Source organism: Phyllostomus hastatus, unplaced genomic scaffold, assembly GCF_019186645.2.
Source record: "Phyllostomus hastatus isolate PE091 unplaced genomic scaffold, TTU_PhHast_1.1 phas_contig_58, whole genome shotgun sequence".
Classification (NCBI taxonomy): Eukaryota; Metazoa; Chordata; class Mammalia; order Chiroptera; family Phyllostomidae; genus Phyllostomus; species Phyllostomus hastatus.
Window position 1 is genome coordinate 5,061,669 of NW_025333916.1, and position 14,388 is coordinate 5,076,056.

At 34.9% G+C, this 14,388-nt stretch overlaps 1 protein-coding gene across 2 annotated transcripts in view; it reads left to right on the top strand.

Moving 5' to 3' along the window:
* Window positions 1–14,388, top strand: part of TTC37 (tetratricopeptide repeat domain 37) — a 77,035-nt gene that overhangs the window by 36,858 nt on the left and 25,789 nt on the right. For both annotated transcript variants that reach the window (XM_045847930.1, XM_045847929.1), the window contains 8 exons: window positions 2,142–2,210; window positions 4,086–4,160; window positions 4,801–4,942; window positions 7,039–7,132; window positions 8,899–8,976; window positions 10,700–10,824; window positions 11,636–11,759; window positions 13,963–14,184. In XM_045847930.1, the coding sequence (XP_045703886.1) occupies window positions 2,142–2,210; window positions 4,086–4,160; window positions 4,801–4,942; window positions 7,039–7,132; window positions 8,899–8,976; window positions 10,700–10,824; window positions 11,636–11,759; window positions 13,963–14,184 (929 nt within the window). The remainder of the gene's footprint in view (window positions 1–2,141; window positions 2,211–4,085; window positions 4,161–4,800; window positions 4,943–7,038; window positions 7,133–8,898; window positions 8,977–10,699; window positions 10,825–11,635; window positions 11,760–13,962; window positions 14,185–14,388) is intronic.

A 14,388-nucleotide genomic window follows, 5' to 3' on the forward strand; every position in this document is an offset into this window, starting at 1 on the left:
TCCTTTGTATGTCCTCCTTGGAGAAGTGTCTGTTCAAGTCCTTTGCCTATTTTTTAATTGGGTTGCTTGTCTTCTTAGAGTGGAGTCATGTAAGTTCTTTATATATTTTGGAGATTAAACCCTTGTCTGAGGTATCATTGGCAAATATGTTTTCCCATACAGTTAGTTCTCTTTTTATTTTGATACTGTTTTCTTTAGCTGTGCAGAAGCTTTTTATTTTGATGAGATCCCATTTGTTTATTCTTTCCTTTATGTCCCTTGCTCTGGGGGACATATCAGTAAAAATGTTGCTGCGTGAAATATCTGAGATGTTCCTGCCGATGTTCTCCTCTAGGACCTTAATAGTGACATGGCTTATATTTAAATCTTTTATCCACCTTGGATTTATTTTTGTGTATGGTGTAAGTTGGTGCTCGAGTTTCATTTTTTTGCATGTAGCTGTCCAGTTCTCCCAACACCATTTGTTGAAGAGGCTGTTTTTTCTCCATTTTATGTTGCTTCCCCCTTTGTCAAATATTAATTGACCATAGAGACTGGGTTTATTTCTGGGCTCTTTGTTCTGTTCCATTGGTCCATGTGCCTGTTTTTATGCCAATACCAGGCTGTTTTGATTATAGTGGCCTTGTAATACAGTTTGGTATCAGGTATTGTGATCCCTCCTACTTTGCTTTTCTTTCTCAAAATTGCAGCAGCTAGTCGGGGTGGTTTATGGTTCCATATAAATTTTTGAAGTGTTTGTTCTATGTCTGTGAAATATGCCATTAGTACTTTAATAGGTATTGCATGGAATGTGTAAATTGCTTTGGGTAGTATGGACATTTTGATGATGTTAATTCTTCTGATCCATGAACACGGTATATGTTTCCATTTGTTTGTGTTTTCCTTGATTTGTTTCTTCGGTGTTGTGTAGTTTTCTGCATACAGGTCTTTTACCTCCTTGGTTAGATTTATTCCTAGGTATTTTATTTTTCTTTTTTGCTATATCGAATGAGATTTTTTTCTTGATTTCTGCTTCTGCTGTTTCATTGTTGATATACAAAAATGCCTTTGATTTCTGGATATCGACTTTGTATCCTGCTGTTTTGCCAAATTTGTTTATTAGGACAAACAGTTTTTTGGCAGAGTCTATAGGCTTTTCTATGTATACTATCATGTCATCTGCAAACAATGACAGTTTTGTTTCCTCCTTTCTGATTTAGATGCCTTTTATTTCCTTTTCTTGTCTGATCGCTGTGGCTAAAACTTCCAGTACTATATTGAATAGAAGTGGTGAAAGTGGACAACCTTGTCTTGTTCCTGATCTTAGTGGAAAAGATTTCAGTTTTTGCCCATGGAGGATGATGTTGGCTGTAGGTCTCTCGTATGTGGCCTTTATTATATTGAGGAATGCTCCCTCTATTCCCACTTTGCTGAGTGTTTTTATCATAAACGGGTGCTGTACCTTATCAAATGCTTTTTCTGCATCTATAGATATGATCATGTGATTTCTGTCTTTGCTTTTGTTTATGTAAAATATGTGAAAATATTTTTTAAAAATTTATACAAAATGCCCTGACCAGCGTGGCTTAGTTGGTTGGTCATCAAAGTGAAAGGTCACCAGTTCAATCCCCAGTTATGGCACATACTTAGGTTGCTGGTTTAGTTCCTGGTCAGGGTGTATATGAAAAGCAGCTGATTAATGTTTCTCTCTCACATCTATGTTTTTCTCCCCCTCTCCCTTCTTCCCTTTCCCTCTCTCTAAAATTAAATATTTAAAGTTCTAAAAATAATTTATACAAATCAAGGTCTTAGTTAATAAACCATGAATATGGTTTTATGATAGCATGACACAGTTGTGCATTAGCTTAATTTTTTAGAAAAAAAAGAAGACTATTCCCTGCCACACTTAAAGAAGATTATTGCCCTTTTGCTGGGTGGGTCCAGAACCCCTAACCTGTAGAGAAATCTGCTGTAAACAGGAGTGTTCTGGTGGACACTGTTTTAAACATTGCTTATTCTGCTTAAACAGTTTTAGATTCATATGTGTTTATGTTGAGAAGTCTGGCTTTTCTTATTCTCTTATTTTATAATTTTAACATAAACAATTTAATATTAAATTTATAAAATGACTTAATGTATTATTTTTTGCTTTTCTTTCCTAGCAAGCTCATGAAGCTTTCAAAATGGCTCAATCCCTTGATCCGTCTTATTTAATGTGCTGGATTGGACAAGTAAGATATATAACATTTTAGTTATTAATAATTCTGTTGATATAAATAACCTATTAATATAAAGTGTCATAAATATCCTATTAATATAAATAACAATGATAATTATGATCACAGATAACATTTGAGGGCTTACTTTTGCCAGTCACTGTGCTAGGCTCTTTGTATACTGAAGTTCATCTTTCATCAGTGCTTTGAGTTGGTGGTAGTTGTTAAACTTTTTATAGATGTGGAAATTGAAGCTCAGAGATCCTAAGTATTGTGCCCAAGGTCATACAGCTTGCAATGATTAAACTTTGATTTGGAGGGGCTTTGAACCTCATCAGTCTGACATTATTATATTTAAAAATAAACCAAGAGCTCTCTTAATACTCATTTACGCCTCCTCCCCCCCCCCAACCCTTATAAAGATCATTTTGATTATATTTTCTCAAAATCTTCATAATTTGGTTTGGTACTTGTTTATATGAATCTGCCCCCTACCACCTATCCTCCTAAATTTAGATTTTTGTATTGCCAAATAAGAATCAGGATACTTGTTTGATTCCCAGTCAGGGCACATGCCTGGGTTGCAGGCCACAGCCCCCAGCAACCGCACATTGATGTTTCTCTCTCTCTCTCCCTCCCTTCCCTCTCTAAAAATAAATAAATAAAATCTTAAAAAAAAAGATTCTTTCTTTATTAAAAAAAAAGAATCAGGTTAACTTGGTTAATAATCTGGAGTCTATCACTGACTAATCTTTAACCTTAATAAAACTGCTGGATTTCAGTGTTTTCACCTGAAAAAGAACGGGATTAGAAAGAGTAACCTCTAAGTTCTGTGTAGTTAGAAAATTGTACTGAACTACTAAGTGGTTGATGTATTTTGGTTGGGAGAATAGTAGAAGCATGACCCATATCAGAAAGTCATAAGTCTAGGTTTTGATATTCTTTATTGTACTTTTGACTTTTTGGTCTAATTATGGTTAATTGGTGAAGCAAACAGAATTAAGGCAAACTTCCTATTTCCATTAACTGTGGTAGCATTTGGGAGCAATGTCATTACTTCCAAGCTAAGCTCTGTGTAAGGTACTGGACTTAGGGGCTCAAGAATTTGCATTTCTAACTGTCCTGAGGGATGGCACTGCTACTGGTCCAAAGATTTCACCTGAATAGCACTGCTTAGGTCTGCATCTTAGATGCTGTCAGAAAAAATACATGTTTTTTTTATTTTTCAAATATTTTCGTTCTTAAAAATAGTTTATTTCAGGAAATAACTGGTAAGTTTAATTTAAATGGTAACAACAGAAGTGAAACTTATTAATTTCTTAATTATATTAATAATATATGATAACTAAAAAGCCCTGGTTTCTTCTAAAAGATAGATGAGGTTGAAAGTAATTTTAATTTATTACATAGTCTGTAAAATCAATAGCAGCATAGGTGTAATATTTAAAATTCTGAAGCAGTTTTAAAAAATAAACATATTGTGACTTTACCCGTATCTGTGGAAACTAGGAGTGAGGACCTCCTTTTAAAAAAGCTACCCAGGTGAATCTCAGGTGATCCTGTGATAAGAATCCTGTTCCGGACAAATACCAGTATGAATAATCAAGGGTGAGAGGGGAGGGAAAAGGTTGAAGATGGAAGTTTGAAAGCATTTTTCAGCTTAAGGGCCAGTTTAGTAAGTTGTTCTTGTCCTCTGAGCGGTGTGACTGTGGTGACCAGGACTGAAGCTGAAGTTAACTCTGCTTTTCTACTCATCTACTAATGTAAGCACAGCTCATAAACCTTTGTTTTTCCAGTTTCACTGATGATGATGATGATGATGATGATGATGATGATGATGATGATTACTCCTCTTAAACACAGGAAGAAACTCTTTTTTTTTTCTTTTAGGCTCTAATTGCAGAGACAGTTGGAAGTTATGACACCATGGATCTTTTCAGGCACACTACAGAACTCAGCATGCATGTAAGAGTTTGAACATTCTTCTCAAGGATTCATTAATGAGTAAAGCATTAAACCTTTTTGAGAAAATGGATACTTAGTGGTGTCAGATTTTAATAACAGCATTTGTCTCTACTCTTTATTCTTTCTTGAGAGCAGAGAAACTGTCTTTAATTAAAGAAGTTCTCATCTTTATCTATTATCTTTCAAGATCTGATGAAGACATGACATTGGGATTTAGGAGATGCGGTAGTAGTGTGAATGTCAACCAAGACTCTAGAAAACACATACGTAAGATACAGACTAGACTTGGTTGACATTTCTTGCTGATTTATGAAAGTGTTTTAGAAATCTTTTGATTAGTAATTATTACTTTGACCTATGGGAATGGTACTGAGAAGAAGCAGACTGACCCATCAGGTGGAGCTCTGTTTTCTGCACTTAATTTATCCTATTTGATTCTCTTACTTAGAGTTGAAGCAAGTGATTTGAATATGGTCCTAGCTGTGTTTTATCATAGTGACCCCGTAAAGGCACCAAACAGTTGACTTAAAGAAGACTAAGATGTGGTGTCTTCTGTTTTGAAGTGTATTGTTTCATTTCTTAATTTTTATTCACATATTTATTACCCAATGTCTGTTTGTTAACTTTGGCTTTTTTCAAGACTGAAGGAGCGATAGGTTATGCATACTGGGTCTGTACAACATTGCAAGACAAAAGCAACAGAGAAACCGAGCTGTACCGGTACAACATCCTTCAGATGAATGCTGTCCCGGCAGCACAAGTTGTTTTGAGTAAATACGTAGGTAAGGCATCTGTTATATAATGGCAAGGTGTTTTACTAACTGTTGAAATAATTTAATGAATTTTAAAAATTAGTTAACTTCAAATTAAATACTGGCTTTTCTCTCCCCAGTGGCCAGTCTACTTTTTAAACTTTATTTTAGTAAGGACTTTTGAAGAGTGATGAAATATTAGCTAATGATTCAAGATAAAGGTGACTTCTGTGTCGTAGTGGAAAGCATTTGGAGCCTGAATGGCCTGAGCTGCTGCTGCTCTGGCTCTGCCCTTTGCTGTTTCTATAGCCGTAGGCCAAGTATTTTCCTTCCCTTGGCCTCTGTTAACTTTGGAAAGCAGAGGTAATAATACTTAGGTTGTAGAGATCTGGGAATTAAATCTCAAAGATAATATATTTTAAGTTCTAAATGCAGTGCCTTTAACCTCCCACTTTAATACCTGATTTTTCTTTAAGATGCTGGAAAAATATATTTAGGCTTAGGAAAAGGACAGAATGCTGAAGTTTTATTAACCATCTATTATAATAATTTCCTTTCCTTGATACAACTACTATTGAGTTTGACTCTCTGCTCCATCATTTAGTAGCCATGATAATACCTTAGGCATACTACCAAATTGAATTTTAGTTTCCCTGCCTATAACAAACTAATGAAAATATTGATTGCTTAGGGTTTAAATAAGATGATTTATACAAAGAGTGCAGAGTGCCTGACATACCATATGTGCTCAAGAAATGTTAGTTTTACTAGCAATTTTTTATCTTTTGACAAAATTATAATAAAAGAAAGTAAGGTGTTTAAGCAGGAATATTGGCAGTTGAGTAAAAAAAGAATTAGATAAATTGTGAAAAGCAGAAGAAAAAATGCCTCACCATAGATATTGAGAGGATTATAATACTGTCCCTGCATTGAGCCTGGGGCACTCAAGTGGACCACGCTTAGTTTACAGACCACCCCTGTGGAGCACCGACATGTTAGCAGTGTGCTAAAACAAATGGCTAGTGAGTACCTGGAGCCTCTGAGAAAGCATGTGATCAGAAATTTTATTGATAGGTTTCCTTACAGAATGAGTAACATTTAGAAAGGATTTATATAAAGAGGTAAATCTTTAACTTTCTGCAAAGTTCAGATACTTAGAACAATGAACAAATCATTTCCTGACAGCTCATTTAGTTACATTTTTAACTTTGTAATGGAGTCATAATGATAACATACTCATTTAATAAATTCAGCTACATGTGCTTAGCCAAAAATAAATAAGTAAATTCGAAGAGAGACGAGGGAGAATGCAGAGAGAGCACAGTCTCATCATCTGTCCTGCTGACTGCCTCCGGGCGCCTGTGAGTGGAAGGTCTGGATCTCCTCACTCGGTTTGACTGAGTCTCGGTGACCCTCTCCTTGTGTGGTAACTTGAGGAGTTTTCAGGAGTAACTTCGTATGATTTTCACCTTATGCTTTGATGTCAGAACCTAACCATTGCCTAAGATATGATCATACTCTCTTTTGTTAAACTATTTAAGAGATTTGAATGCTTGCTTCCCAGGAAGCAACTTTAATCAGATCAGATGTGTTTCTGTTTTATACATCATTGGATGTTTGATGTTTTTTGACATTAAAATTTCAAAGTACTGTATTGGCAATACCAAAATCATACTCTCTTTTTAGTGTATAATACTGAGTTAATCTTCTTTTAAAAAATCACATAGAAATTGGAACACAACCAGCAAGAAAAATTGTTGCTAAAATTAATCACAGGTTTAAGTGATTAGCCAAAAAACTAAATTTTCTTTATGAATTCAGTCAAGAGTTTTAACATGAGGTATGAGGTACATTTTCAAATTATTATACCATTAGGGATAAAAATATTTTAACTTTAAAACATTGAGTAGATAATAACTATAAATACTATTCAGTAATTTAGAAGAATTATAAAATGATTACTGGAATTTTATAGTCAAGGTAATCAGACTACTATTCTTAACTATGTCAGTGATCTCAGGAGATAATCTGGTATTTAAAATATTGAATTAGTTGAAAATGAAACTAATATTTTATAAACACAAACATTATGTACATGTAAAGAAAAGATATTTTTGGATTTCCAGAAAGAATTCAGAATTATGCTCCAGCTTTCACAATGTTGGGTTATTTAAATGAGCATCTTCAACTGAAAAAGGAAGCAGCAGATGCCTACCACAGGTAACTCTGCATGTACTGGAGATGTTATCCTCGTTGTCCTTTTTGAATTTAGTCTCATTCTCATGAATAAGGTGCTGAGTAAATGTTCTAATTCCCCCCCCAGTCTTCCATAATCTATTATTATTACATCTTAGAAGGTGAAAATATGCAGTCCAAATTTTCATCTACATTTTGGTTTTTATTGCTTAACCTGAGAGAGAGGGAATACAAACAAAAAACAAACAACTCCTCCGCTTTGTCTCGTTTTATTAAATATTAATAATGTATTTATTCAGAGAAGAAATTCAGAAAAGAATATAATTCGGGACATTATATATTTGTTTGAATCATTTCAGTCTGCTATATTATGTATCCACTGAAAAAATACTTGTCAAACTGCTATATGTCCAGCAGTGTCCCAGGCACTGTCAGTTTAGTAGAGGGTTGAAACAGACACAGGCCCTTTTCTCCTGGAACTCATGTTCTGGTCGGGGGAGACGCACGATAAGCTAATAGACATCTGTGATGGGAATGATTGCAAAGAAAGAAAATCAAAATAAAGGACCTGAAACTACAGAGCAGGCAGTGAATTTGAGGTTGGTTTACTAAGGAGGCAGTGTGGCCTGGCCTGAACCAAGTAAAGCCACTAGCCATTCCACGGTCAACACAAGCGCCTTCCAGGCAGAGGGACCAGTAAGAGCACGGGCTCAGGTTCAGGAGTGGCGTCAGCATGTCAGACGCACAAGGCCAGCGTGTGTGCTCAAGTGGAATGACCAGTCAGGAAAATGGTAGGACAGGGAATCAACCTGAAGGTTTGTTCTCTGCAAACTAATTGATTCATGAATAAGAAAAGACTGTTGATCTTGTGAGGACCAGATAACTTCTGGGGTACATCCTTGCCCTCAGTCTAAATAAATCAATTTTTAGAAGAGGCCTTGTTAAATAAAAAAATGAGTAATCGAGGTGTCCTAAATACTTTGCCCCTTTTTAATGGATTTCTGTAGTTCAAAGGCATAATCACTAGATGGTACTGGAGGCTGCATAATGAAGTTCTTATTTTTTCAGGTGTATGTGGAGAGAGGTTTATAAAAATCACAATTCTATTTCTTTCATCCTCACAGTAAACTTACCAGTAAACAAACTATATGAACATGATAGAATACAACAGTAGGCAGGATTTTTAGACAGAAAACGAGACAGCTTTAGGGTGCTCACTTTTGGGGGATACATATTATAACTGCACATATAGTGAATATGACACTGGTTTTACCTTCAGCCTAAAATGGCAGCTCCATGGTCATTTGGATACACATCACCCTTTCTTTTTTAAATTTTTAAATTTTATTTTCTTCATTTTTAATTGTTCTATTACAGTTCCAAGTTTTCCCCCTGTTGCTCTCCCCTGCCTGCCCCACCCGCCCCCGACTCCCACAGCCAATCCCCACCCTGTTGTCCTTGCCCATGGGTCCCTGATACACGTTCCTTGACTAGACCCTTCCCCTTCTTTCCCCGTTATCCCTCTCCCTCATAGATGAGCAAACAAATCTCAAGTATGATAAATAATTTCACTTAAGAGGTTCACTTTACTAAAGTAATTTTCGCATTCTAAAATCTTAAGTATTCTTTTGTGGTGCCAATTTAATAAAAATATGAACAAGTGTTATAACTAGCATATAAGAATTAGTAGAAATAAATGAAAACAAAATCTGTACATTAAATTAATGGAAAATGGTACAATAATGCTACCGCATAAAGATAATTTAAAATACCTTGTCTTTTTTTTTAAGGGCAATTTTGTTGTTACAGAATGCAGAAGACCCAGTTACCTATAATGATACAATTAGAAATTATGGCAGATTGTTATGGTAAGCATATTTTTCCCATTAATTCTGTGACTGTACTAGATTTTTCTGGTGAAGGCTATGGGACTATTGAGGTGGTGACCAGTTTCTGGAGTAGTGAGCTGGTGACATTCCTGCAGGATACATAATTCCCACAATCTCAGGCTGTGCTAATAGTTTCCTGTATCTGTAACAACACCTGACTCCAACGGGCTTTATAAGGAGCAGGTTTAGTTCCATGGTTGTGGACTGTATAAGAGAACATTTGGAAGAGAGGCAGTTCTATCTCTAATAGTAGAAGCCTAGTTAATTGGAAGAATTATATTTATTCTGATTTCCTGTATGGTTTTTTAGGGAGTGGACATTAGGAATTCAGAAACATTCTGAATTATTTTGAAATAGCACATAAAAATTTCTATGTGTGTACATTTTGGGGGTAGAGAGGGAGTCACATAGCTTCCTTCAGATTCTCAAAGATTTCTGGCTTCAAAAGAGTTGTTTTTTTTTTTTGTTTTGTTTTAATTAAAAATCTAGCTGTTTTAGAGGAGAGAACTAGGACCAGAGAACAGGTGTTATGGGAGGAAGGTCTTTGGCTCAAGGTAAGGAAGCACTTCTCAGATTGAGAGCTTCTCCCAAATTGAATGTATTTATTCATAAACAATCTAAGGTAGCCTTCTTCCTTCCATCAAAATATCTGTCAAAACATGATTTTACTGATTTTTAAATTTTCACCTTTACAAAGTGAATTTTAGAAGCAAAGATTGCTTGTATTTTTAGTTCCTATCCATACCCGCAGGATTAAAAAGATTTTATGAAAATATTTCTAATAACATTAAAAATAGAAAAGGTTTCTGACTATAGTGATGGATACTGAATAAGAATATGAAAGATACAGTATAACTATCCCAGGATGGCAGCTGAGCTTATACAGTTTCTCTTCATTTTTAAATAAACAAAACAAGTTATTTTTTGATATTATAAAGTATTATGTATAATACCACATATAACAGTTTTTACTTTCGTTCCTAATAAATACAGGAAAGGTAATGTATAGTTTTGTCTGTGGAATTTTAATGTATCTATGTGCCCTCTAAAAAAAATGGGTGTTCAGATAAACAGTGTACACCAGGGGTGTCAAACTCATTTTCATTGGGGTCCACATAAGCCTTGCGGTTGCCTTCAAAATCCGAATGTAGAGCTCCTTGCCCCTAGTTAAGGAGTAGTTACATTTACACAGTCCTAAAATTACATTCGGCCCTTTGAAGGTAATTGTGAGGCTCATGTGGCCCCCAGTGACAATGAGTTTGACACCTCTGGTGCACATGAAGGCTGGGTTTGATGCCAACGTGTTTATGACTCGTTAAGCTCATCAGAGGTACTAGAACCTTACTTATGGGAGTAATATTTAACTAATGTATTAAGCTTAAATATTTAGAGTTTTATATAAAAGTCAATTTGAAATTCTTTTATAATTGGGATTTTAATTCAAGTTTGTTTAAAAAATGTGTTTCAATTTAGCAAAACTGGCCATTTTCACATTATTTAAAAGAAGCAAAATGTGAAGCAAAATTCCTCATGCATCCTATGAGAAATAAATGATATGTCTTCTATTTTAAGTCTCTTCTGCAGCTTTAACTCTGATAGATGAAGTTATTAAAAGAAACATGGTATTATAATGTTCTATATTTTGAAGATGTAAGCCAAAATTATTTTTCATATTAAAACTAAGTTATGTTTTGTTTCTTAGTGCCATTGGTGAATATGATAAAGCTATCCAGGCTTTTAAGTCAACACCCCTGGAAGAGCTAGAAGACATCATCGGTTTTGCATTGGCTTTATTTATGAAGGGTCTGTATGAAGATAGCAGCAAAGGTGTGTATGTTTTTTGAAGCTGAAGGCCACATCTTACTTTTCCAGGGCTGAGAGGAATTTGATCATGAAGACCTTACATAAAGAAAGATGCAGTATTGAGATGGGGTAGGGGTTGCAATCTGACTAGGAGTCAGGAACAATACTAGTCACTTTTTATTTGTTTTGCCATTTAGTAGGGCATTATGATGAATAGTTCTTACAGCAGTGTCATGAGGTGAGTTTTATTTTCATTATTTAGATGAGGAAACTGAGCCCAAGATCACTTATGGTTGACATAGGAGTCAGCGTTTGAAAGCAGGCCTTTACTAATTCACAGTGCTTAAATGTATATTTTTGATGAATGAAGACCTCAACTTTTGTTAGTAATAGTATATTTTGGTTTCTGCAAAAGTGCTAATTGAGTACATGTGCACATACATGGGCCCAGCCTCTGTGTGTGCAGCTCACTGAGAGGATCTGTTGTTTGGTCGAGTTGTCGGTCTGCACCACACGGGGGTTTTGGTGCTCTCTTGGTGACTGCCAGCCTCCACTTGTTCTACAGATAGTGGCTGAGACCTCCCTCCCTGCAGATGCTGAAGTTAGAAATTAGGAAACGTTGCATAATAATCCTAATGATATCCCCAGAATCACCTTGGAACAGCTAAATGAAATTAGATTATAAAATTTTATTCCTGAAATCAAGGGAACAATAAGATAATATTTTAGTTAGATCTTTTTTGAAAAGTAGAATTAGGAAAGGAAAAATCTCATAGTTTATCAGTCAGGATTGCTTATATATTGTTTTCTCTTTGTTTCTATCCCTATGTAACAGCCTACGAGAGAGCATTGTCTGTTGTTGAATCAGAGCAAGACAAAGCCCATATCTTGACAGCTCTGGCAATAACGGAGTATAAACAAGGAAAAATGGATGTAGCCAAGACACTGCTGTTTAAATGGTATGTATAGTTGATATCATTGCTTAATATAACCAGTTGCTTAAAGATTGGGTTCAAATTTGGATCAATGTAAAATGAAGACCCTAATGTTTTAAGAACTTTTTGATGAACAAAAGGGATTGGACCCCCCAAGCTCTGAACTGGTAGTCACCGGTAGAACTAAAAATTATGGCTTAATTCTTAGTCCTGGATCCTTCCAGTCTTTCAGAATCATCTTGCACACTCTGTTTTATTTATTTTTGAAAAGAGTAATGGATCACCTAATCTAGTAGGATCTTAAAATTTTAATGAAGGCAGTTGTAACTGCTTGTTTTCTGGCCTTTTGTGTCCTGAAAGATTTTTTCCTCTTTCCTTTTCAGGTTAACATGATAAAGTTCATTTAAAATTGAGTCTTTTTTAAAAAAAATGCTACCAATACAATAAAAAAAATGCTACCAATATAACTTGTAACTATTTCTATATTTTTGGCATAAGTTAAAAATAATAGCCTTGATATATGTGGTTATTTTTACATGGTATTTTTTGACTTCTGGATTTTTTTTTAGAATGTTGATCTTAATTTCTTCAAAAACAGTAAACAATATATGCTATTGGACAGTGGTTCTCAGTGAGTCCTTTCTTGGCATTTTTCAGTGGCACGAATCCTCATGGTACAGAGTTGTCCCCCCATTGCAGGAAAATTACATCTCTGTCCCCCACCTGCTAGATGCTAACAACACTCCTCAGTCGTTGTGAAAACCAAAAATTACCTGTGGGCATCTCCAGATTACCACCCTCCCTTACATACCATGTTCAGAGAACCCAAATTTGCAAGTGACTTGGGGGCAAGAATCTTAGATGTTAATGTATTAGAAACAATGAGATGAGTGTTAGGTTAAAACAGTAACCAAAATCATTTTTTTTTTTACATTTTTAAAAATTTTAATTGTTCAAGTACAGTTACCAAAATCATTTTGGACATTGGTAAAAGTGGAGAAAAATAATAGAATATAATCTTTTCCTTTTCCTATTCTCTTATAAGAAGGGAAGAACTTTTACTTTCTTGTTTTATGTTGTTGGATCCAGGACTAGGTATTTTATCTGATTTATATTTCTTTGTTTTTGCTTCTCTGCACATCATCTTTCAAACTTAATACTTACCAACTGTTCCCTCCCTGCCCCCTGGGATGTAACTATGAAAAATCCTTTCTTTGAAAAATTCAGTTTCCAATTCTTTATCAGTCTTGCTTGACATGCATATGTTGGGAACTAAGCAGTGTCCTAGGTGCTTATTTAAGGAGAGTGAACTTACGTTCAATATATAAGGGGAAAATGTCCGGTCACCAACTTCACAGAACGTATCATGTTGAATGACTGCGTGTAAAGCCACTGGAGCATGGTACAAGACAACATGTAGTTACTGAGTGTTCAGCACATGTAGTTCAATGGGATTTAGTTATTCCAGTAATAATTTAGATTTTTGTATATTGGTATTAGAGTAGATAGGTTTTTTTTTTCCTTTTGAATGAAGGTGCAAATGAGAATTTCATCTTTTACCATCAGTATTGTAATTTATATTTTACTATGTGTTTTTTTAGTTTTACCAATATACAGTGCAGTTACTGATATTGATAGAAATTGACATTCTTCCATATTTGAACTTTTACATCTCTTAACACTTATAATGTAAAAAAGTTACTATGTATGCTCTGGGTAAGTGGTTAACTCCAGAGCTGCCCATGAAGATTCATGATTTTATACCTCTTTGTCAAAATTAAATTCTAAGTATTTTGTTTCTCCCTCCCAAAAAAACAGTAAAAAGATAGAGTGGTAGGTAGATAATATTTTGTAATGTTTTAAAAATTACTATTTTCATAAACTGTTTAAAAAGTATCTGGAAGTTCCTCTGTTTTTTTATGGTATAACATTCATAATTACTATTAAAAATACTAAGTTTGTTTTGTAAAACTTAGATGTAATGACCAGAAAAGAAATTTGGTTATTGCTGCTCTGTGAAAGGCCACTGATGCTTTTAAAGGCTTCACATATTCAGGGAAATTGCTGTCCCAAGAAGTCAAGCAATTTGTTCTTATATTTACTTAATGCTGGGTTTAATTTGGTGCGTCTTTTAAGTATATTGTTTTTTCTACTAAATGTTAAATAGGTTTTAATAGTTATAGAGTACTATGTTCATGCTGATTGCCAATTAAAAATATATTTACAGCTCTATCTTAAAGGAGCCAAACGCAGAGAGCCTTCAAGCCCTGTGTGCTCTAGGGTTGGCGATGCAGGATGCTACACTGTCAAAAGCAGCACTTAATGAGTTGCTGAAGCACATCAAACAGAAAGACAATGATTATCAGAGGTGCCTTCTTACTTCAGCAATTTATGCACTGCAGGGCCGCAGTGTGGCCGTGCAGAGACAAGCATCTAAAGCTGTTCACAGGTAAATTTGGGCTTGTGAACTTGGGGTCTAATTATACTTGATGTGGTGGTCTTTAACATTTGGAATTTACCAAGGATATAAAATGAGGTGGTAAGCATATACATTTGGAAACCAAAATGTGGCTTTATGAAACTGTAGAATCAGCTGACTATACATATTATTTTACCTATGAAGATTTTCCTTAAAAAATTTAGTTAATAGAAA